This window comes from Myotis yumanensis, unplaced genomic scaffold (assembly GCF_028538775.1).
Source record: "Myotis yumanensis isolate MYYU_CA2020_CCGP unplaced genomic scaffold, mMyoYum1.0.hap1 SCAF_3, whole genome shotgun sequence".
Lineage (NCBI taxonomy): Eukaryota > Metazoa > Chordata > Mammalia > Chiroptera > Vespertilionidae > Myotis > Myotis yumanensis.
The window spans coordinates 195,954,103-195,979,105 of record NW_027223754.1 but is presented as its reverse complement, the minus strand read 5'-3'; the positions used below and the strand labels follow the sequence as shown (position 1 = coordinate 195,979,105).

The 25,003-nt window shown below is 38.9% G+C and overlaps 1 protein-coding gene across 4 annotated transcripts in view; it reads right to left on the bottom strand.

Annotated features, from left to right (window-relative positions):
* CFAP54 (cilia and flagella associated protein 54) overlaps positions 1–25,003 on the bottom strand; it is a 246,818-nt gene that overhangs the window by 31,273 nt on the left and 190,542 nt on the right. For 2 of the 4 annotated variants that reach the window (XM_070410862.1, XM_070410863.1), the window contains 7 exons: positions 23,821–23,919; positions 23,069–23,210; positions 22,204–22,377; positions 20,067–20,290; positions 14,852–15,022; positions 4,070–4,176; positions 1,169–1,310 (listed from right to left, as the gene is read on the bottom strand). In XM_070410862.1, coding sequence (XP_070266963.1) covers positions 1,169–1,310; positions 4,070–4,176; positions 14,852–15,022; positions 20,067–20,290; positions 22,204–22,377; positions 23,069–23,210; positions 23,821–23,919 — 1,059 coding nt within the window. Of the gene's footprint in view, positions 1–1,168; positions 1,311–4,069; positions 4,177–14,851; positions 15,023–20,066; positions 20,291–22,203; positions 22,378–23,068; positions 23,211–23,820; positions 23,920–25,003 lie in introns of those variants that run through there. The other 2 variants (XM_070410864.1, XM_070410865.1) reach the window with 2 other exon arrangements.

The following is a 25,003-nucleotide window of genomic DNA, read 5'->3' as shown; positions in this document are numbered from 1 at the left end:
GGGCAATAATGATGCTGACATGTTGATCTCCATCTATCCAGTTCCCATTTAGAGTGCAGGAGAAATAGGACAATGACCCTCTCCACCAGAACACTAACATCAGTGATCATAAAAACCACTCAAGTCAGAGAAAGACAAGTATCACATAATCTTACTCATATGTGGAATCTAATGAATAAAATAAATTGTTGAACAAAATAGATCCAGGGGAACAGAGGGAAGGCCAGGGGAGGATGGGTGGGTGGAAAGAGATCAATCAAAGAACTTATATGCATATATGCATAACCCATGGATACAGACAATTGAATGGTGGAGGCCTGGGGCAGGATGGGAGGCATGCTAGAATGGGGCAATGGGGGAAAAAGAGGACATATGTAACACTTTCAACAATAAAGATTTTTTAAGAAAACCACTCAACTGTATTAACTCTGTGATCATATTAATAACACACTGTAAGGATAATGTCTCATTTTTTTAATACTTGCTGAAGGATATGTTTATTGATTTTAGAGTGAGAAGAAGGAAAAGAGAAGGAGAGAGAAACATTGATGTGAGAGAGAAACACTGATCAGTTGCCCCCTGCAAGTGCCCTGACCGGGGATCAAACCTGCAACCTAAGTATGTGCCCTGACCGTGAGTCGATCCCACAGTCTTTTTTGGTATACAGGACGATGCTCCAACTAACTGAACCATCCGCTGGGCAGGAAAATATCTTTTTTAATTAGGAAAAAAATATGCATAGAAAAAGTCTGAAAGACATATGCTTCTCTGTATTTTCTAGTTTTCCTTCATACATTATTTGGGTAATAAACATGCTCACATAGACTTAGAGCGAGAAATGACAAGTAATGTTATAAAGTTGCAGAGCATTCTTTCTTCAGATTCACAGTTATACCTGAATGATTTCTCTAGATTGGTTTTGTTTCCATTCACCATAAGATTCTTATAATTGGTATGCTTAGAAGAGCTTTGTAGAAAACACTACGTATGTCCCCAAAAGTTGGGTCATCCCTGGTACTTTACATAGAGACAGAAGAGGGCAGAACCACCACAAAGTTCAAGTAGAGTTACGTAGTTCTGCTCCGATGAAGTAAAAAACAATTTGAGGAATTATGTATAAGGACATCCATTCTGCAGTAGAAAAGTTTTCCATTACTTAATAACTTACTTCCAGTTCTTTATCAATTGTTTTCACTTCTATTTCCTGTGCTTCAGATACGTTTTCATCTGGAGTAACTTCAGGAACTGCTGGCAATGATATCTCAGCTATTTGCATAAGATTCGATAGTTTCTCATGAATTTCAAAAACTCTAAAAATAACAAACATAGATGTATTTTATTTGAAGAGTTTGCAAAAGGCATTCATTTATTCCCAGAATTAATAGTATGTGTAAAGTAAGTCCTCCATTATTTAACACTTTGTTTCTGGCATCCCTAAATCTAATTCATTCAAGTATTCCTTCATTCAAGAAACATGAGAAAAGAGACACAAGTAAGATGAGAGATTGTCAGCTACCCTCCTTTGTGAAGGACTCAGTGACAAGGGCATATCCCTAACTTTAGCAAGCCTACTATTTATCACAAACACACCAAAATTAATAACATTTTGGGATAAAAAAGAATCCTGTCAGTTTGATTACCTTGCAGAAATTATAATCATTTCCAGCTGGAAAAAAATATCCTGTTGTTTCTGGATGTAAAAGGCAAGTACCTAATTTCCTAGTTTTGTTGCCTAGCTCTGCTATCTTGTATACTGTGTCTACTAGTAGGTCTTCTGCCATTTCATTAAAAAATTGCACAATAATCAAGAGTATGCCAGCTCTTGAAACATCTCTTGTTTTATTCTCTTTTGTGCGGATACCCAAGAGTCCTTTGAAATGAAAATCATGGAGTATGGACAAGGCTCTCCAGAGAAGAACCAAGTCTGTGTTCTCAAAGCACCTACTAGGTGCCTAGCCGGCAATGAGCTGACACTGACAGAGTTAGTAATGAGACTTGACCTTTTAAAGTATGTGCTTTCAAAGCACTGTCTGGCTCGATCCTAGCAATAACCCTGAAAGGTAGGCAGAATAGGTATTATTTCCATCTTACAAGCTGGGGTCATAAGGGCAGCAGAATCAAAACTAAAGTAACTAGGTAATGAAAAGAATAAGAAACAAACAAGGAGTTTGGTAACATGGAATGAGAAAAGAGAGAAACTAGGCATGAGCTGAAGCAGAGAGTATAAACTAGGGAACAATATAAAATCTAATCTAATAAAAAACATGCAAATTGACCATACCTTCGCTATGCCTTAAGCCATGCCCACCAGCCAATCAGAGTGACTATATGCAAATTAACCCAACCAAGATGGCGGCTGGCAGCCACGGAGCTGAAGCAAGCAGGAGGCTTGGTTGCCCCAGTGATGGAGGAAGCCAAGCTTCCCGGCTGGCTCTGAGCTCCACAGAAGGTAACAAAGTTTCAATTATAGAAGGTAAATAAACCCCTAGATACCTGTTTTTAGCCAGCCGTGGCCACGGAGCTGAAGCAAGCAGGAGCCCCTCTGAGCTCCACTGAAGACAACAAAGTTTCAATTATAGAAGGTAAATAAATCCCAGAATAAAGAAAAAGAAAAAAAGGAGAGGCTGGGAGCTTCCATCGCCAGGGGGCTTGGACAGCCTGAAAACGGCCCTCAGCCCCTCACCCAGGCTGGCCAAACCTCCATGGGGTGAGGGTCCCCACTGGGGGGGGGGGCTTGACCAGCCTGCAAACAGCCATCAGCTCCTCACTCAGGCTGGCCAGGCACCTCAGTGGGGACACCTACCCTGAAGGGGGTGTGACCAGTCTGCAAACAGCCATCAGCCCCTCACCCAAGCTTGCCAGGCACCTCAGCAGGGACCCCAACCCTGAAGGGAGTGTGACCAGCTGCAAACAGCCATCAGCCCCTTACCCAGGCTGGCCAGGCACCCCAGTGGGGACCCCCACCCTGAAGGGGTTGTGACCAGCCTACAAACACCCATCAGCCCCTCACCCAGGCTGGTCAGGCACCCAAGCGGGACCCCCACCCTGATCCGGGACACCCTTCAGGGCAAACCAGCCGGCCCCCACCCATGCACCAGGCCTCTATCCTATATAATAAAAGGGCAATATGCAAACTGACCCTAACAGCAGAAGGACTGAGAATGACTGGTCACTATGACACACATTGACCACCGGGGGCAGACGCTCAATGCAGGAGCTGCCCCCTGGTGGTCAGTGTGCTCCCACAGGGGGAGCTCTGCTCAGCCACAAGCCAGGCTGACGGCTGCCAGTACAGTGGTGGTGGTGGGAGCTTCTCCCGCCTCCTCAGCAGCGCTAAGGATGTCCGACTGCAGCTTAGGCCTGCTCCCTGCTGGAAAGTGGACATCCCCTGAGGGCTGCTGGGCTGCCAGAGGGATGTCTGACTGCCAGCTTGGGCCCGATCCCCCAGGGAGCCGGCCTAAGCCAACCAACAGGTGAACATCCTTCGAGAGGGTCCCAGACTCCGAGAGGGCATATGCTGGGCTGAGGGACCCCCCCGGAGTACACAAATTTTTGTGAACTGGGCCTCTAGTAAATTAGATAAAGAGGAAAAGGTTAGACAAATGATGTGGTGGAGTTTGGGCTTAATTTTGCAACCCAACACAGAGCTACATGAAGTTACTTGTTAAACACACCACAAATATTAGGCAAAACATAGTACAGACAACATCCTGTACTCTCTATAAACTTCCTGAAGTGTCAGGAACGGTTCCTACAACTACCCCGGGTACTATTCTTATTATTCCCATTTTACTGAAGAGGAGACTGAGGCACTGACAGGTTAAGTAACCTGCTCAAGGCTGCCAAGGTAGTAAGGGGCGCAACTGGCATTTGGACCAAAGCAGGCTGGATTTAGAATCTGTGCTTTTGACCACTGCAATATCATACTCCTCTAAAAGAAAGAATATTTCTCTAAAAATGTCTTCAAAAAAGTTCTCCCATGGGTAACCTTGTATGTTACTGAAACAGCTTGTTCTTATGACAAGATCAACAGTGAAAGCTAGATTGTGGATAATCCATCTGTACTCGCCTGTTCAAGGGAACCCAGAAGGAGCCAACAGAGGCATTGCTGTAACTGGTGCAGGTAACATCTGAAATTTTCAGGGGCTTCATGTTATATGCATACAACAATAAAACCTGTAAGAAAATAATTAACAGTTATATAAAATGTGACATCAAAATCACACTCTGCCTCAAGAAATGCAGCATCACTTCTCAACATAATACCATTAACCTTTAAAAAAGTGTTTCTTTAGCCCTAGCCAGTTTGGCTCAGTGGATAGAGCATCGGCCTATGGACTGAAGGGTTCTGGGTTCCATTCCGGTCAGGGCACATGCCCGGGTTGTGGGCTTGATCCCCAGTAGGGGGCATGCAGGAGGCAGCTGATCAATGATTCTCTCTCATCATTGATGTTTCTAACTCTCTCTCCTTCTTCCTTCCTCTCTGAAATCAATTAAAATATATTAAAATATATGTTTCTTTGAAAGATAAAAATGAAGGCCTTTCTTTCAACTCACTTTAAAAAGAAATGATATGAACAAGAACTGTGCAAAAGTTATGAGATAAAAAGAAATGCTATTTGGTACCAACATTATATTATGTTTGAAGAGTGACATTTCCTACTGTAGATAAGTTTAAATTAAGCCTTTGAGAGCCCTCTACAGCAAGTTCTAAACGTCCACCTGGTGAATAGCTAACTCTGTTTCTTGGTACTTCTCAAACTGTCCTTTTCCCATTGCAGTCATAGCTGCTTCTCTGACTCCACTCACACTGTTCCCTTCCTCTTCATTCCATTTATTCAATACACACACAATGTTCCAGTCCCCACCTTTAAGATGAAACTTCTCCTAATGATTCAGGCCCCAGGAGTTACCCTGTTGTTTGAATTCTGACAATTCTTAGAATCAGTCCTACACAACATAGCACTTGTTTACCGTCATGGGTTCATGGAATTTGAGATTCATAGAACCTTAGAAATGGTCTGCTTTTATGTCCTTTATTTTAGAGGAAAGAAAGTTGAGGCCCAGAGCTGCCAGACCAAATGGACTAATTAAGTACTTGCTTTTATCTCTGCTTCCTCACAAATCAAACTAAAATAAGAACAAAGGGATTTTTTAAAGACATAAATCCACAAAGCCAGAAAGAATAAGCGCAGAGGGGATGCCGATGAGATGTTAACACTTGGAATGATGGAAAGCACTTGGAAGAGCATAGCTGACTCAGCAGAGGGGAAAGGCTGTGTCAAAACGGCCTTTGGAGGGGTTGCCAATGAAAAGCATAGGGATTGGAGGCATCAGAGATCTCAGACAACCGCCTTCCTGTTACAGAAGAATGGAGAAGAACCAAGCAATGCTTAGAGAGATGGAGTTACATTTATTATTATTACGCGCAGGCCCAGAGAAAAATGTCTCTAGAATTCTGGACGAAGTCACACAGGAGGTTTCCTGTATTTATACCTTTGTACCTTCTTTGTCTCCCAAATATGGGGTTTTCCGGTCCCCTGTGCAAGTTATTTTTTTTAAAATGGGGACTTTTTAAAAAAATATATTTTATTGATATTTTTACAGAGAGGAAGGGAGAGGGATAGAGAGTTAGAAACATTGATGAGAGAGAAACATCAATCAGCTGCCTCCTGCACACTCCCCACTGGGGATGTGCCTGCAACCAAGGTACATGCCCTTGACTGGAATCGAACCTGGGACCCTTTGGTCCACAGGCCGATGCCCTACTCACTGAGCAAAACCAGCTAGGGCCCCTTTGCAAGTTCTTAAAGAGCTCCTACGTGCTGGGGCTTTGAGACCTCAACCAAGGGCTTGGCCTGGTGCCAGCACTGATAACTGCATCTGGGGAAGGTTTAATGGCCTCTCTGAAATGGGAGTAGTCTTATTTTCCTTATTATTGAAGCAAGAAAATATTTACAGAAGCCAAAATAGCAGGGTTAAAATTTCAAACAGCAGTTTTTATATAAGATGGATGCTTCATTCCCATCCCTTCTCTGAGTCCATGATACCAGGAGACTCCCCCTTTCCCTTCCCTGGTCTCCTCCCTGCTAGCTGAACCTCTTCCTTTTTGCTCTCTGCTGAGGTTAAATCATAAAAGATCTATGCTTAGAAACATTAGGTACATGAATAGGTGCTGAACTAGAGAACACTGAAATTAAGTGAAAGCTTATATTCTGAACAAGAGACATCCCTTTCCCCCACTCCAGCCCCTTCCCAGAATGTAGGAAACCAGACGGGAGTCTTAAAAAATCCTCTTACAGGAAATTGACCAAAGAGAAAAGACCTACAGAGACTGACATTTCAGCATCTTCCAATGAAACTGCTGGCTACTGTAATTACCCTGCAATGAGGCCTATAGATCATTAAGCCTGACCTGACATGCTTCTCAGTGTCTCCACATACGAATGGATAGCCAACAGTCACTAGACGTGAAATGAAAAGGAACTTGGAGAATCAGTTTTAAGACAGAGGACAGAAGAAAACTTTAATGGAACCATAATTAATTTCCTCAGAGAGAAGAAAGACAATATTGCATCTGTGAAAAGGAGCACAGTGCTATTAGCATGAGGCAATAAAAGAGATGAGAAAGAGCTCTTAAAAATTAGAAAACTATATAATAATAGCAACTTAATAATAAAAGATTTGAAGAATATAAAGTAAACCTACATTTAAAAACATAAATAGGGAGTATGAGAAAAGAAAACACTCAATCTCAACAGAAATTCCAGAAGGTATAGATATAATCAGATTGAGAAAATTACCAAAGAAAAAAATCTCCATTAACTGAAGAATTTATACTTTCAAGATTTGAATGGGGCACCCAAACTATCTAGCACAATGGATGCCACACCCAGGCACATCATGAGATTTCAGAAGCTCTGGGGATCTTCCCGAGGAAAAAAGTCGAAGAACTAGAAATCAGAATGGATCAGACTTCTTGGTAGCAATGCAGGATTGCCAGACACAGTGGAGCAATGCCTCCCACATTTTGAGGGGAAATAATTTTCAGCCTAAAAGTTGATGGTGAAAATAAACAAGGAATTAAACATTAAAATTATGACATTTCAGGTCTTTTTACTTCCTGTGTCAATCTATCTGTGCAACCCTGTCAGCATCTCAAGGGCCTGTAGTCATGCTATTGGCCACTGGCCAAGCCTGAATGACATGTGCTAACTAATAATTAATCCAGTCCTGTCCTAGGGTCTGAAACACACTGTGGGCCAGCCTGTGTCATCCTTCCAGCATTTTTGGCTTAGTTAGTAATTGAGTTAGATGTGTGCTATAAAGAAATCAATATTAAGAATTAGAGGACTTAGGCGTCTGTTCCTATTTTTGTCACTGAGTTGTGGCATTGTTGCTCGGCCTATATGGGCCTTTGCTTCCTGACCTGTAAAATGAGAGTGTTGAACTAAGTTCACACTCTCTTAGTTTCTTTTCAGATCTGACATTTGACTTGGGTGATACCAAGAGAAGTCAGAGATGGTTTCCAGTGTAGCCTACTATATAAGCATCTTCTTGGGAACTCTGGATGCTCAAAACAGTGAGATAAGGTAGAATAAAGCTAAAAATCCTAAGGGGTCATCTTGAGACAAATTTGAGACAAACTTTTGGTCTCGGTCATATCTTTTTATTTTATTTTTTTAATATTTTTGATTTCAGAGAGGAAGGGAGAGGGATAGAGAGATAGAAACATTAAGATGAGAGAGAATCATTGATCAGCTGCTTCCTGCATGCCCCCCTACTGGGGATTAGGCCCGCAACCCAGGCATGTGCCCTTGACTGGAATTGAACCTGGGACTCTTCAGTCCGCAGGCCAATGCTCTATCCACTGAGCCAAACCAGCTAGGACTGGTCATATCTTTTTGAGGCTAAGCTCTAGCTGTACATCTCTTTGACTTATATCAGCCATTCTTTTCATTGCTGCTAGTTTTTTGTTGTTGTTGTTTAAAAGAATCCCATGTCTGGGAGGTTCATGAAAATGACAGTCCCTGGAAGTCTTTCTGTTGTCTGTCTCTAGAAAATACTGAAATTGATCAAAACATGCTTCGTTTGTCACAAAGTTCTAGTGAAGAGCTCACAATGTGGTTCTATATTCTACTAATTTTGTCAAATAGGATCAGATAATTTCTACCCTCATACTTAAGAAGTTATAAACTTAACTCTAAAGTATCGTGGTATGAAATATTTAGCACTCTGAATTATCTAAAAATTTTATATGAAAACTAGAGGCCCAGTGCACAAAATTCATGCAGTGGGGTTGGGGGGTGGGGGAGAGGGGGTCCCTCAGCCTGTGCCCTCTTGCAGTCCGGGACCCCTCGAGGGATGTACAACTGCTGGCCCCATCCCCTGGATGTCCCAATCCCCCCAGGGATGGGGCCTAAGCCAGCAGTTGGACATCCCTCTTGCAATCTGGGTTCCCTCGCTCCTTACCACCCACCTGCTTGCTCCTTACTGCTCGGCTCGCTGCTTCTTAGTGCTGCCGCAGAGGTGGGAGAGGCTCCCGCCACCACCACTGCACTTGCCAGCCATGAGCCCGGCTTCTGGCTGAGCAGCGCTCCCCCTGTGAGAGCGTACTGACCACCAGGGGGGCAGCTCCTGCATTGAGCGTCTGTCCTCTGGTGGTCAGTGCGCATCACAGCAACCACTTGTTCTGGCTGTTCCACCATAAAGGTCGCTTAGGCTTTTATTATATAGATCTCCAGTCCCAGGATTTCTACTCTGCTGCCACCAGCAACCGTAGTTCCCACAGGCATTTCTGCTTCAGTGTGGTAGGTAAACTAAAGTGGACTGAGAAGATGAATTAAGTGATGCTAACTTGTACTGTTATCCAATGACCATCTAAGTCCCTGGAAAGTCCAAAGCCCTAAGTCAGATATTAATTTCTATTACCATCCTTCCCAGAGGCTACACGTGCCTGCAGCCAGACCATTGTCTGAAGACTCCACGCAGCACCACATGTGGGAACGCAGACTTGGAGTCAGACTGCTCCAGTCCTGATTTCATGCCAGCTGGCATTCCTCCATCCTGTGTCTCAGTTTCCTCTTCTATAAAATAGGGCTAATGATAGACAGTATCTACCCCAGAGAGTCGCTGTGAAGCTAATAATAAGTGCTTGGAACATAGTAAGTGTTCACTAGTGCTATTACCTTGTGGGTTTCATGAGCTTCAGCCAGTTATTCAACATGAAACCTAAGGCCTATTAAAATGAGCAGTAGATGTACGCTTGAATAAGCCAGTATTTGAATACTCAAACAAATTTCAGTGTTACCTTCCAAAAAGATAGAATCTTAGGACCAAGAAGATCTAGCCTACCCAAGTCAGTATTTCCTGTGGGTTTTTTTTTTTTTTTTTGGCTGAGATTTATGGCAGCAACTACATCTTTTATCACGGCCCAAGAGATACATACTAATTGTCAAAGGGGAAAAAAAGTCCCTGAACGAAGAAATGGGAAAACTGTATGTTCTGAGTCTCTGCTTGTGGCTTAAGAAAATCACTCAAGCAACCTGTTTCAATCAGAATTTGTTACTTGGTGCTCTGCTTCTAATCTCTGTTTACACCAGTTCGTGCTTCCGTGTTAATTGTCAGACATGGTTGTTGATGGGTGAAACCGTGTTGTTCTAATTATGAGCCACAGATGTAGTCTTAGCATTAACTTCTCAGATCATCCTGTTCCAGATGGCTATGGGTGTGATATTTCTACGACCTTGTGAAATGAACTTCATAGTTGGTACTTTCTTCCCCATTTTTAAAATGCCAGCTGCTTGGGTAAACATTCTGCTTCCCAAATATGTAATCTCTCTCTTTCCATGCCCACTATGAACGGATGTACTCTTTTATCATGTTGTTGGCTCTCTTGCCAGCAAATAAATAAATTCTGGCATATGCTGAAGAGTGACCTAAGACATTTCCTATTTTAACATGTCCATCATGAGACAACAGTTTCAGAAAAAATTTTCACTTACTGTATGTGGTGCATGATGATACTTTTTTTTCTTGTATCTAATTTATTTTTTAAAAATTACCACTCAGCACCCACCATAGTGACTCCATGACCCAGGGGTATTCTCGGAACTATAGTCTGAAAACGACTGCACTAAATTTCTCAAAACAGATGACAGATTTATTATTTCAAAATGTACATGGGATATCTGGCAAAGATTTGACTTGGAATGGGGTGAAAAGGCAAGTACTTTCAAAATGTGAGACATAGCTTTAAATGTTTCTGGGAGCGGCGTCTTAAAGCTTCTCTTTTTGTACGAGTAAGAAGAAATATGTAATTGACCAAGAGTTAGCAAGGTTGCCAGCCTGAGGAAGCAGAATTGGAGGGGGGCAGTGCTAACTGAGAAAGGGTGCTGGAGAGCAAAGAGAGGTAAGCCCAGGAGGTTTCGCAGTCTAACAGGCGTCACAGGAGTCAAAGGAGCAGCAGAAGCTACCAGAGGCGCAGCTAGAGGGGACAGCACTCAAAAGCTGAGAAATGCAGAAATGGGCCAATGCAGGAGACAAAAAGTAAATAAAAATGCTAAACAGGGCAAAACTTATGCAGCGGAGGTTTCATGGGGGAAAGCCTAAGGCTCTTCTTAGAGAGCAAAGCAATAAAAGGAATTCTGTCATAGAAAGTTCCTCTGTAAAAGTTGTAGTGACCAACTGCTCCATTTTTAAAAGCTTGACCTCTCTTCAAGACATTCCACGAATCTGAATCACTGTTCAATCTCCAAGAGTTCAAGGACTGATATTGAACTTGCTCCCCAACACTTGCCTGCCCTTCAGTTAGCTCTATTGCAAATGTGTAGCCATGCATATGGACATAGATATCGAAAAAGGAAAAGATAATAAATATTAAAATAAGGAGTTACATGTGTGATACAAATTTGTAAATAACATTTAAGGCAAACTAAGGTTTTTTTCCGCCAATTTGCTATGAACTTTAATTTTGCTGCTTAGACACAGTTTCCTTTCTTTTCTGCACAAGGTAGGTAGGTAGCTAAACAATCTATAAAGAGATATTGTGGCTAATCTTTAAAAGGTGCTTTTAAATAATGTTTAGCAAGTATATTACATAAATATTTGAAGTTGTCAAACTTTAAAACAGCAAAATAATTTGATATAATAAATGACAACTACTATTTATTGAGGTTAGGTGTTTACACAGTTATCTCAAATTACAGATGAAGGAAACCATGCTACAGAAAAGTTAACTGATACACTGACGTGCAAAAAAAATTGTTAAGTGACAGAGCTGGAATTCAAATCGAGGCCATTTGGCTCCAGACTCTGTGTTCTAAACCATTACACTAATGTGAGCAAAATAAATAAATAATTATTCCAGTCAAACTGTGTAAAGACAAAGAGAATATTCAACAGCAACCAATGAAGTCAGAATACTTTTAAAGCAACAACAGTTTGATTCTCAACAGCAGCAATATAAAAGAGTAGATGACATTTTCTATATACTGAAATAAGTTAATTTCCAATCTTGAATTCTTTATTCTATAATAACTTATTTCACAAATAAATGTAAAACAGTAACATTTACCAGGCAAACAAAAATTGAGAGTGTTTGCCTCCAGAAGAGCCCAACCAAAGAACATTCCACAGTACATACTTCTACAAAAATTAAGAAAAAAGACCCTAGATGGAATGTCTAAAATGCAAGGAAACGTTAAAAAAAAAAACACACCAAAGCAAATAATGAATATGTAGAAAAATATACAGGAAACCAACTTGTATAAAACAACTTTAAAATAATATTATTTGGGCTTTAAAATGCACAGTAATATCATATAAGCCATTAGAGGGGTAAAAACATTTATTAACTTTCGACTATGTTATGTATGTTGTCCTGACAGTACCCACTATAAGCACGGAAAAGGGGTGAATAATTTCAAAACTCACATAGAAACAAATTAATGATAAAAGATAATCAATCCAAAAGAAAGGAAGTAACAAAATTAAAAACAGAAAAGCTAAGACAAGTAAAAACACAAAGTAACATTGTAGCTTTAAAATATTAGTATTTACATTAAATGTAAATGTATTAAATTCTCCAGTCAAAATAAAAATTTGTTAAACTGTCTTTAAAACTATCCAATGCATACCTTTTATTTAAAAACAAAATTAAAACACAAGTACACAAAAGGGTTGAAAGTAAAAGGCTGGAAAAAGATACATTGAAAATAGCTCCACAAGAAAGCTATTTTCCTCCAATAACATCAAATAAAACAGAGGTTATGAGGAAAGATCCACATTATTACAAAAAGGCTATGAATCACTTCACAATGATAACATTCTCAATTCACCAAGAAGATAACAGTTAGCAATCAGATTGCGCCTAAGAATACACCCTCAGATGGTGTAAAGCAAAATTTGACAGAACCACAAGGAAACAGTAGATGACAACAATCACTGTGAGAGACTTAAACATAATTCTTTCAGCAATTGATTTTTTTAAAAAAAGGCAAACAAAAATATAAAAATCAGCAAGAATACAGAATATTTGAATAAGACTAGCCAAACTGACCTTTGAGACATATATAAACAACTGCCTCAACAACTGAGGAGTACACATTCTTTTTAAGAGAAATGGGATATTTAGATAACAAACTTTTTCCTGGAGGAAAAAACAAGTTTCAACAAATATTAATCACACAGAGCATTTTTTATTACCTCAGAGCAACATAATCTAGGAAAAAATAAAAACGATAACTAGAAACATTCCATATAGTTCAGAATTTAAGAAACACATGTGCCGAAACCGGTTTGGCTCAGTGGATGGAGCGTCGGCCTGTGGACTGAAGGGTCCCAGGTTCGATTCCGGTCAAGGGCATGTACCTGGGTTGCGGGCACATCCCCAGTTGGAGATGTGCAGGAGGCAGCTGATCGATGTTTCTCTCTCATCGATGTTTCTAACTCTCTATCTCTCTCCCTTCCCCTCTGTAAAAAATCAATAAAACATATTTAAAAAAAAAAAAAAAGAAACACATGTTCAAATGGCTCATGAGTTGAAGAAGAAATCATAGAAATTGAAAGACGATTTTTAACTGAATCATGATAATACTATTAAAAAATATGTAGGATGAAGCCAAAGCAATGTTTAGAGATAAATGTACGGCCTTAAAATGCATATATTAGGAAAGAAAGGACTGAATATTGAGCTAAACAGCTATCTCAAGAAGCCAGTAGCTAGGAAGGTAAAGTAGAAGTATATAATGATTAATGAAATAAAACTAACCAATAAGAAACCTTTGGTGACAATGATCAAGAAAAAGTACACAAATAAGAAATGAAAAGGGGCACTTCACTACAAATAGAGCAGATTAAAAGCGAAAAAATTTTTAAATAAAATGGGAAAATTCCTGGAAAAAGCAACTTAAATAAAACTGACTCCGAAGAAATAGAAAACCTCAATGTTCTATAGAGTTTTGGCATAGTTATTATTAGAACAGATATTGTCCCAAAAAGAACTGTTATCAACTCCGAACCAGTACATTAGTAAAGACTAGTGCTTAACAACTACCTCTAACTATTGAGAATTATATCACAAGTCTTGTATTTTCTCACATGCACACACACACACACACACACACACACATGCTGGAGACCAATTCCAGCATGACAGCAGGGCTGCATCTGGGAGTGGCTGAAGTCATTTCCCAAAACCTGAATAGGATACATTAAATTGATTCTTGGCTGCCAGACAAAAGGCATCTTAATCTACATGTTATTGCCTCCTACTGGCCAAACACCTGAACAGCCGTAGGCTAATTCTTCCATTCTGACAATGGACTCTGTACCAAACCCTGACCCTTTCAAGTGTATATCTCTGCCTCGCCTCAGGAAAAGTTGTGTTTAAAAAAAGCATGGGGTCCTGGGGATGAAGAGAACCTAAGACCTGAGAACCTAAGGCCTTAGACTTAAGATCTTAGAACTTAGCTCCTTTAGCTAAGCTACTCTGACCCCCAAATGGCTTTCAAAATTATATCTCATCTCCGGACTCTTTATTAGTCTCTGGATTCCTATTTAATCTATGCACAGCCTTTTCCAGATTCCTGAACCCTTCTTGATGCTGGGACAAGAACCCCGGCACACACACACACACACACACACACACACATACACACACGCAGCTAAGAACAGATGGCTTCACTGATGAGCTCTTACCAAATATTTGAAGAAAAAGGTTACTACAAATTTCACCAGAAGAGAAAAATATGATTATATTTATCAACTCATTTTATGAGTCTAGCAAAAGCTTGAAACAAAATAATATCTCACAAGGACAGTATGGAAAGGAAAATTTATAGCCCAATATTACTCTCGAAAGCAGTGGCGAAAGTCTAATACAAAACATAGCAAACTGAATCCAGGAAAATTAATACATTATGACCAATTCGAGTTTATCTCAGAAACACAGGGTTGATTTAACATTTAAAAAATACATTAACATATTAAAAGACAAAAATCATAAAGTCATCTTAATAGACACAGTAAAATATTCATGATAAACATTCTTAGCAAAGTGGCAGTAGAAAAAAATACTTCCTTAAATGTGATAAAGAGTAATTACAAAGAAAAAAAAAGTCGAACCTATGTAATGGTGACACCTTGGAAAATTTCCCTTAAAGATTAGGGAAAAGGAAAATGATCTCAGCTTGAAGACTTTCCTAGGATTTTCTTGGTCAGATTTATTCTATTAGACAACATAGTTTCTATATTGCTGTATTTTTTTGTCTCTAGAAAAGGATGTTCTCTACTCTGAAGGTTAAACATTATCTCTAAATATAAGATTCAGCTTTGTAATTATGTTTCATACCATAGGTTCTACTTCCATTGGAGGTCTTTCCAGGGGAGGGATGTACCATTGAAAGCAAAGTTCTTTGTTTAAAGCTTGTATTGCCATATCTGATGAAACCGACTCAATAGTAGTTTGGCTGGAAAGCAACTTTAATGATAAAATGGAATGTACGGAACTGTCACGAGGTCCCTGGGGAACAAACCAAAGCATCAGTTTAATTGCTGGTAATGAATTCATTCAATATTGCAAACATTCATTTGATATACAGTCAACATGGGCTACATTGGATAAATCTGGAAATTGTTTCAGCTTGTGTCATGGATGTGGATCTTAAAACTTTCCCTGATTACCACAGAGAGGATTCTCTTACAGAAAAGTATGCTATGAAACCCAGAGGACTCAATACATGTTTTCCACTTTGGTGAGTATCCCAAATTAAAGATCTGGAAGTGAAAATGTCCCATGCCATCATTTCACTCTCAAGGTCACCATGGATTCTAAGAACATCCTCTCCTACATTTTTCTGATTTACTTAGTGGCAAATCTACTGAGTCTATGGTCATAATTTTTTGCAGTGCCATAAGCAAAATAAGATACAGCATTTGCTCTAAAATGTTAAAATCCATTGTTCTCATTTCCTTTGTAAATCTGGGCCCAGCTTCTTTGATGAAACTTTGTCCCTGAATCAAAAGTTTTCAAGAATCATAAGAGCTAGAATTTCACAAATTATTTACTTAGTTTTTTAAGTTGATTGATTTCAACAAAATAAGGCTAGCCAGAGAGATAATAGTAGTGTTAATATCTGAGGCCTAAAAAGGACCTTCTTCAATGGGGTGTGAACTAATTTCAAAATTAACTTCTTGTTATTCCCAATATTACATCATGGTGGCTGGGAAGCAATTCTACGCTCTTGACATCTAAGTTATCTCAAGGCTCCGTGACCAAGGAGACCATGTCAGTGGCCAGAAAGAAAGGCCTGTTGTTTCTATAAGGCTTTATACCTCCCCTTATTTCTGAGCCTATTCAAGATAAAATATAAGGCTGTCAATGCAAGTCTTCAAAATAAAAGAAAAAGAAAAAGAAAGACATTGACCTTTCAAGTTGTCTACTGACACAAGAAAAAAATGTGTCTTGACGGAAAGGTAGAATTAAAGGTGAAAACTTCAAAAATGTCAAGAAACTATCATGAAAGGATATGATAAGCCAGAATCCTCACTTGATAGCACTATGATACTAAAAGCACAACCAAAATGTACAATAATCACAACTATCAGAGTTAAGTAATCATATTAAAGTGCTTAATTAAGATTAAGTCTGCCCATTTGGTTGAGCCTTGACCAATGAACCAAGAGGACATGGTTTGATTTGGTTCAGGGCACATGCCTGGGTTGCAGGCTCGATCCCCAATGTGGGACATGCAGGAGGCAGCTGATCAATGATTCTTCCTCATCATTGATGTTTCTATCTCTCCTTCTCCCTTCTTCTCTGAAATCAATAAAAAAATTTTTTTTAAAATTAATTCTATGTCAGGCAGTTCACCAAAAAAATCAGATGAACAATTAATTCACAAAAATAATTTATCATATTTTTCATATCTGCATGTCTTTCAGGGGTCTGATAACTCTTTCAGCAAAGAATTTATCCTATATAATAAAGAGCTAATATGCTAATTAGACTGAACAGCAGAATGACCTTCCGGACGACCCTCTGGACAAAGCTGGGGCTGCAAGGGCCGGTCAACGCAGCCAGGGCTGTGAGGGCCGGCTGGGGCCTCTTGTATGAATTTTGTGCAAAAGGCCTCTAGTATTTAATAACTAGCTAAATGTAGAAAATAATCAAATAGTTTCTCTTTAATATATACAGTGTTTATTAGCATTGTCATGATGGTCTAGCAATGGTGAATTTTAACAGAAGTCATTATCAAAATAGGCATGTTAATTTTCCATTATCTTTAAAAACATTATCTAGCTGCTAATGGGATTAATTACATCTGCTAATTGATGTGATATACTATATATACTGAGTACTTTGATATGTTTGATTTATTCTTTGAAAGGAATGAAATCCAGGCCTGCCAGGAAAACTGTTGTTTGCCACAGTTCCATAAACAAGTCACTCTGCACAAATATTTGGCCTTCCACAGACTGTCACAGGCATAGTCTAAACATGGATAATTCAGCATTGTGCACAATTTTAATCATATCCTTCTGGGTGGGGGGACTTTTAGCCTGCTTTGTGTGGCACCTTTGTTTGGCCATCACACAGACCCACGAAACTGAGGAACAGGACACACAGTCAGGACAGTTCTGGTATGGCATCTACTCCTTTTGGGGGGGCGGGGAGCAGGTTTAAGTAGCAAATCATGGAAGGAGTTTGCTTGAAACAGTCTCCAGAGTGATTAAAGGCTCAAAAAAATGTCATTATAAAAATCAACCAAGCTTGGAGTTTATTTTTTAAAAAATCCAAAAGGCTTTATGTGTGTTAGCTGTCTTCCCCAGTGAAACAAACACATGATTAGGTGGCTTACACCTGTCAGCCAGGAAGCAGTGATCCCCAGAGCTGACTATCCTTGGTGAGTGTTACACTAATGATATCCAAAAAAAGAGCAAACAGGGTGAAACAACCCTTCGATAACATTGCTGCCACGAGAGATGTCACATGTAGCTACAAAACATTCAGGGCTGTACATTGGAGCACTGTCCTGAGGAACTGGGTAAGGATAGGCTGCCCTTAATACGAAAATACTCAAGCAGAGCTCCTTTGAGAACAGTGTTGAAGAAGTCACACATACTAGTTTCCAAACTCCTGTGCAATATTCACACGAATGCACCTGTTTACACTACGGTTCTGTGCCTTCCCATTCTCTGGCCCCTACTCCAAACGCCTGAGGCACCTGGACACTAGAATCCTCAAAGGCAGTCTCAGTTCCCAGGGGTTGGGGAGTGAATCAGAATCTGGTGTTCGCTGGAAACTATTTCATCCCACTATCTACTGCTTCCATCCCTGGGGAAGGCCAGGCATTAACATTACATTCCTGCCTTTCCCATCTCCTCTCACTCATCTCCCTGGGAGAGAGTTACTTGATTGGTGAATTTGGAGAAAAGAATTTTGGATATGCATAGTTCGGCTCTTATGTCTTAGGAGCGAATGATTTGTAGGGAGTGAATATTCTATGCACCTTCATATGACATATTTTAAAGGGGACTGTGTCCCCACAGATTTTAAGGAGGCCTGTAGTGACCAAAACCAAAACAAAACAACAACACAACACATGGCTGGATTGGTAAATCTGTCCACTTTGCTACTGACTACCAGGAAGCCCATTTTCCAGTAAATATAACTATATTCTAAAATTTCAACTTTATGATTCATAAAGGCAAGCATGTTTGAATCCCAATCTGTCTTACTCTTTTATTTCTCAAATTATTTAGAATCTGGGCAGGAAATGACAATGCTGCCAATACCCCAGTATCTAGGAAATAATTTGAAAAATTCTCCCATGTGGATTCCAATACATTGTCCTGGGGACAACTCCTTAACCCCAACTGACAATCACTGCTTTAACTGAATTCTTAAATATTCCTTGGTGGGTCTTCCCACTACTTTTTAAAAACCACAGTTTATAAACAGTCATTTAAAAAAATCATTATGTATTAACAGTCACCCCCACTCTCACTCAAAACAGTGATTAAAAAAATTATTATCTACCTAAAACATAAGTTTACTAGTAGGATATAGCTTATCATTTTCTAATAGGACAAGATGAGCAAAGGTTCTCAATTTGGAACAAGCCAGTTTTCAGGTCACTTCTCTGAGATGGTTGACCATAGAAATGTGGTCAGGTCTGGCATGGGCAAGACTACAATTGCAAAAATTAAAGTGATATAATGGTGAAGTCCAAAGTCAAAATAATTCAAAATAAATGAGTAATTTTTTTCTAGTTTTGAAACAATTCTATGCAATTAATTTAATTTATTCATTTCACAAATACCTATTAGAAACTTACAATACACTATGTCCACTTGAGTTTTCTATTAGAATCTCAAACTCTATCTACAGAGCAGAATAAACCAGCCTCCACCACACATGTTCTCATTCTCTGGCTTCTGCTATATCTGCTAATGGTGTTACCATGCCCTGAGGATCATAGACAGAAGTTCCAATGTTGGAGTAGACTGAGAATTTCCTCTTCTTTACTTTCTGTCTTCATAGGGACACTAAGGTGTTTTGTTTCTAATTTTACTTAAGCAATATCTTTTACATGTACCCTTTCCTTCCCATTTCTGAGATCATACACTTCATTACCTCATCATCTCTCTCTTGGATAACTCCCTTTCATCTATCCTTTGCCAATCAGTCCTTACCCACTATTCAAAAAATAACTAATAGATTTAAATTGTTACATCCTATCTGCTACTAACCCTGCCATTTTCTCTTTTTAAAAAATCTATGAAGTTCTGTGATTTTCTTCTGCTCTAACTCTACCATGTTTCTCTGCTACCACAACAAACAATGTACAAGGAGGAGGCCTTACCGATTTCTTTTTCTCTGCCAACTAAGAGTATCTGGTATACTGTTAGTATTCGACATATGTTTGTTGAAGATACCAAACTGCAAAATGTTGAAGATACACATTTCTATGTTCAATACGACCCTTTACTTTTCAGTATCTTCCAATCTATCTTTCTTGGTAGCTTATTGAAACATTACTAGTATTCAAGACCCTAGTCGCTTTAAAAAAAAAAACTTCATTTATACTACCTCTTTTTATTTCTCTTCAATAGGTAACTTAAAAGAAGTTTCCACATTACATATTTTGGGAAAGTCCATCCAATATAATAACATTTTGAAAAACAAACTTCAAACTTTTAATTTATTTAAAATTTTTACCCTTCTTATTCACATGTATGATTCTAAAAAAATACACACAATGAATGATTTGAAAAATACACGCAAAATGACTGCCAGAGAGATGTTATTTGCAGGAATAAAGAAAATTCTGAGGCATCCTGAAGATTTATGAGAGCAGCCATAACATTTGAAATAGGAACTTTCCTAAAAATCAGGATGTTTGGTTGGCTTCTCGATATGGCAAAACAGAAAGGAGCCGCCCCGGGAACTCTGAGGGAACCTAGAAATCTTCGTGCCAGCATGGAGATTCACGTGCTCCCTTCAGAAACATAAGGATGGCTTTAGAAGTTTTATGACAATCTCTAATGTTTTAAATCATTACCTTGGCTGATGATTCAAATAAGAATTTTTCTAAACAAAATTGGTTTTCCAATTCTTGAAATAGCTCTCTTGGAAAATCATCAATACAAGAGGAAGAATACAGAAGTAAAAATTTTTTAAGGAAGTTATGCATTTCTTTTTGGCGCAAAATCAACCCAGAGTTGAAAAGGGACGTGAGAAGTGTATCATCTGGTAAAGAAATTCCAGAACCTGGCTTTGGAGATGCTGAAGGAAGAAAAATACCTTAATTTAGAGTTATATTAGATAGCAGAACGGTCTCAATATTATTGGGTTTTATTCACTAACCACTGTCCTGTACCTCCCACCTCAGCTCCCAACAACCGTCCCCCATTTTTAGAGCTTATTTGCTAATGGAATTGCCTCTTGCCACAGAAAGGAAAGAAAATCTCAGAAGCATGTAAGGATGTTAATTCAGGCTCCAAGATTTAAAAATGTAAAATATTCTATCTTGTTTGAGGCTCTTCCCCCTCCCCCAAAGATCTTAAAGCAAGAATTTAGGTGCAGGTAACTTATTTGAAGTGATTTAAGGAGCACAAGTGAGGGAATCGGCAAAGTGTGACAGAGGAAAGGAAAGACCCAATTAGAGTGAGGTAATGAATGGGCTACAACTATGAACAATGAAGGCTCAGTCCTGACGGGGACCTTCGGAGAAAAGAACTGTCCATCACAGGACTGGGAAGCTGGAAGGTTAACCTCGCAGTTTCCCGCTTCATTCGCCGAAGGCTACTCCCGGATGTGTGGAATCCTGGTAGATGGTCCTTTCTTTGGGCCTCAGTAAGAGAAAACTCAGAGCAGAAAAGCAGTACACTGTGGGCACCTGACATGGGAAGTGCTAGCAGGTGAATTCAGAGGTGAGCTGAGTTGATATGGGGCAGGGTCTCCTGCACTGGCTCATGTCCACTTCCTTCGCCACTGAACTTCTATTGTTCTCACACCTACCGCAATGCACCTTTTACCCCTGATGCCTTCTGAGTGCCTGTTTCAGAAGTTAGCAAACTCCTGATAACTATGCTTAGCCACTCTGCGACTATTAGCCCTGCTGGCTTCTCTATCACTAGGACCTGGGGTGGGTCTAATTCAGGGGTCCTCACACTTTTTAAACAGGGGGCCAGTTCACTGTCCCTCAGACCATTGGAGGGCCAGACTATAGTTTAAAAAAAAACTATGAACAAATTCCTATGCACACTGCACATATCTTATTTTGAAGTAAAAAAACAAAATGGGAACAAATACAATATTTGTATTTGCATGTGGCCCGCGGGCCGTAGTTTGAGAACCCCTGGTCTAATTGAATCACCAAGTTCATGGATACAGATTAAAAACAATAATATACATTGTCATGAAACCACAAAAGGGACTGATGTAAAGAAGATGTTACCAGTTTTCCTGGATATTCTTTAGAAACATCAATGATAAAATAAAAAACTTAACAAAACAACTCCATGGAGTTAAATATCCTATCTGAAGTCATACATTTCTTCTCCTTTACATACTGAATACTAAAAGATTCTCTCCTTAAAGCCAAATTTTCACCTTGTTCATTTTATAAGCTTGTCAAACTATGATCACTTTGGTTCTTTTGTGTTGTTAACCCTCACCTGAGGATACTTTTCCATTGATTTTTTGAGAGAGTGGAAGGGAGAGGGAGAGACAGAGAGTAAGAAACATCAATGTGAGAGACACATTGATTGGTTGCCTCCTGCACGCACCCCAACCAGGGCTGGGGATCAAGCCTACAACCGAGGTACCTGCCCTTGACTGGAATCAAACAGGGGACCCTTCAGTCCAAGGGCCAATGCTCTATCCACTGAGCCAAATCAATTAGGGCGATCATTCTGGTTCTTAACTGTTTCAAGCCATGGGTCAATTTGGCAATCAATAATATTTTTAAGTGCATGAAATAAAACATATAAAATATCAAAGGAAGTCAATTATATTGGAATATTATTGCATTCAAAGGTCTGTGTGTCTCAGGTTAAGAACCTCTGAAATTTTTGTTTTCTGATGAGAATTCACTCAGAAAGATATCAAATGTATTTTATAATTCTAAATAAGAAACATGACCTAAACAGAAATAGGAAGGACATATGTTCTTTCTTAACACATCAAAAACTTACCTAGCAGCTTGCTCATGTTATTAATCCTTTGCAGGTGAATGTAGTAGCGTATTAGAAGGATCCATGTAATATCTACTTTAGTCGGAGTCTTTTTTATAGCATCTGTGTCCTCAGGTTTGTCATCAGTTTGGTTAAAAAATGGATAACCAGTCTGGAAGGCAACTTGGTACTTATCTGAAAGTTAAACAATAACAACAAATATGCTTTTCTTGAAAAATAACAACATGAAAGAAATCCAATTTATAAAGGAAAGACCAACACATATGACTACATTTGATTTTTTAGAAAATTGTGCCACAAAAAATAATAAACACGAAGATAAAAGATAAACCACAGACCTAGAAAAGATATTTAAAGCACATGTAAAGCGATTCTCTCTAAGATATATAACCCTTGCATCAATCAATAAGAAAAATCAAACAGTCCAATAGAAAAATCAAACAGTCCAAAGACCTGGTTGGTGTGGCTCAGTGGTTGAGAGTCGACCCAGGAACCAGGAGGTCACAGTTTGATTCCCAGTCAGAACACGTGCCCGGTTGTGCCTCCATCCCCAGTGTGGGGCATACACAGGAGGCAGCCAATCAATGATTCTCTCTCATCATTGATGTTTCTATCTCTCCCTCTTCCTTCTTCTCTGAAATCAATAAAAATATTATTCTAACTGGACAGAGAATTTCAACAGGAAACTCATAGAAAAGAAAACCCAAATGGCCAAAATTTTTAGCATCACTGAAAATCAGAGAAATGCAAATTAAAATCAAATATCATTTCACTTGCCTAAGGAATTGACAGGCACTAAAATCTGAAAATGATAAGTATTGACAATAATATAAAGAAATCAGAATTCATATCCACTCAAACATACCAAGCAAATAATCTGTGTATGAAGACAAAAGGTCCACGGTGGCAAATTCCGGGATGCTAAGTAATGCCGCTTGACTGACTTGGTCAGTCCTAACGTTCTTCTTTCCAATAAGCAAGTTAATTGCCAGCACAGCTTTACTGACCTTAAATAAATACATAATTAGAATTAGTAAATGTAAGCTTTCTGATTCATAGATCACTCATTACGTAAACAATGTGAAGGAGAGAATTCATAAAATAGCATTCAACATACATGGAAGACAATACAAAGACAACCTCAAAAACAATGTTTTCCCCAACATGCGTAATATATCATAGTCAAATAAATTATCACCGATGGTAATTTAATTCATGTATAAATCACTTTAAATAGGCTACCTCACCTAGCTATGACAGATATTTGCCAAAATGTCAAATATGTGCACGTGTGTATCTGCCAATATCTTCTTTAAAGAAAAGTTGAAACAAATAAAGCCAGGTCTGGCTAACAGTGATTAAAAACACTATCTATATTAATGGAGGGGATGAGGACACAGTTGTAATACCTTAACTAATAAAGAATTTAAAGATAAAAAAAAAAAACCCACACTATCTATATTAAAAGTATAAATCTTCCCAAAGAAACCTCATTGGCCCAAAGGACATGAAAACATCCTTTCTCTTATACAAATACATTGTGTTACCTTAACAGCTGGAAGGTGAAAAATACCCGATATTACAATAAAAAGAAGATTAAATAAACATCATACCAACCTGTGCAGCAGCTCTTATTGCAATCCAGGCCAGTGAACTGTATATTTCAAATCTGTTTACTGTTGGTTCTTTAATAGAACTATGCCTTCTGGTAAAAGCCTAAAAAATGTGGGAAACGTTTCATGATAAAGACATATATAAAGATATCATAAAGTTTCCTGATCAATTTTCTCATCTTCTGAAGATGACAAGTTAGTAGAATACTATGTAGCCATTAAGAATAACAATGTCTATGTATCTATTGACATGAAAAGATGTTAAAAGTATATTGGGGCAGAAAAGTGTAGGTTACAATATACGATGCAAAATATGATCCCATTTTAATAAAGATATGTACATAAATATATCACCTGTATATACAAGCAGGGAAAATTAACAGTGTTTCCCAGGTTTTAAGGGTGACTGAATTATTTCTTACCATATTTTTTTCTGATTTTCTACAATGAGCTTGCATTATCTGAATAATAACAAAATGAACACCAATGGCATCTTAAATAATGTGTTTACTTAAAATTACATTTACTATTTTAATAGAAAATCTATAAATTTGAATCTATTACTTGTAATGATGTCAGAAATAAGAATACTACTTAAAGATTTTTATAGGTATTTGCTTATCATATTTCTAAATAGGAAACTATTAAAGGCATGATGGTATCATAAAATTCCATAGAATAGCAAAAAGTAACAATGAATGAAGATATGTTTTACATTGAGTGTGTGCCTGTGTGTTCTGTTTTTAAACGTAAGAAAATCAATGCTACAGAAACAGAAAGAAAAGAACTCCACCCACCACATAAAATCTGTTTTACATTTTTAAAGATAACTAAAATAAGCATTAATAGTCAATTTATTTATTATTGTTATTATTTAGAAGTGTAATAGAGAGGGAAAGACAGAGAGAAACATCTATGTGAGAGAAACACATCGATTGGTTGCCCAACCCGGGCCAGGGAGTAGCCTGCAACCGAGGTACATGCCCTTGACTGGAATCAAACCTGGGACCTTTTAGTCCACAGGCTGACGCTCTATCCATTGAGCCAAACAGGAGCAGTGGTCGGCAAACTGCGGCTCGCGAGTCATGTGCGGCTCTTTGGCCCCTTGAGTTTGGCTCTTCCACAAAATACTGACTTCTGCGCATGGGCCACGAAGTTTCAATCGCACTGTATGTGCGCGCCCGAAC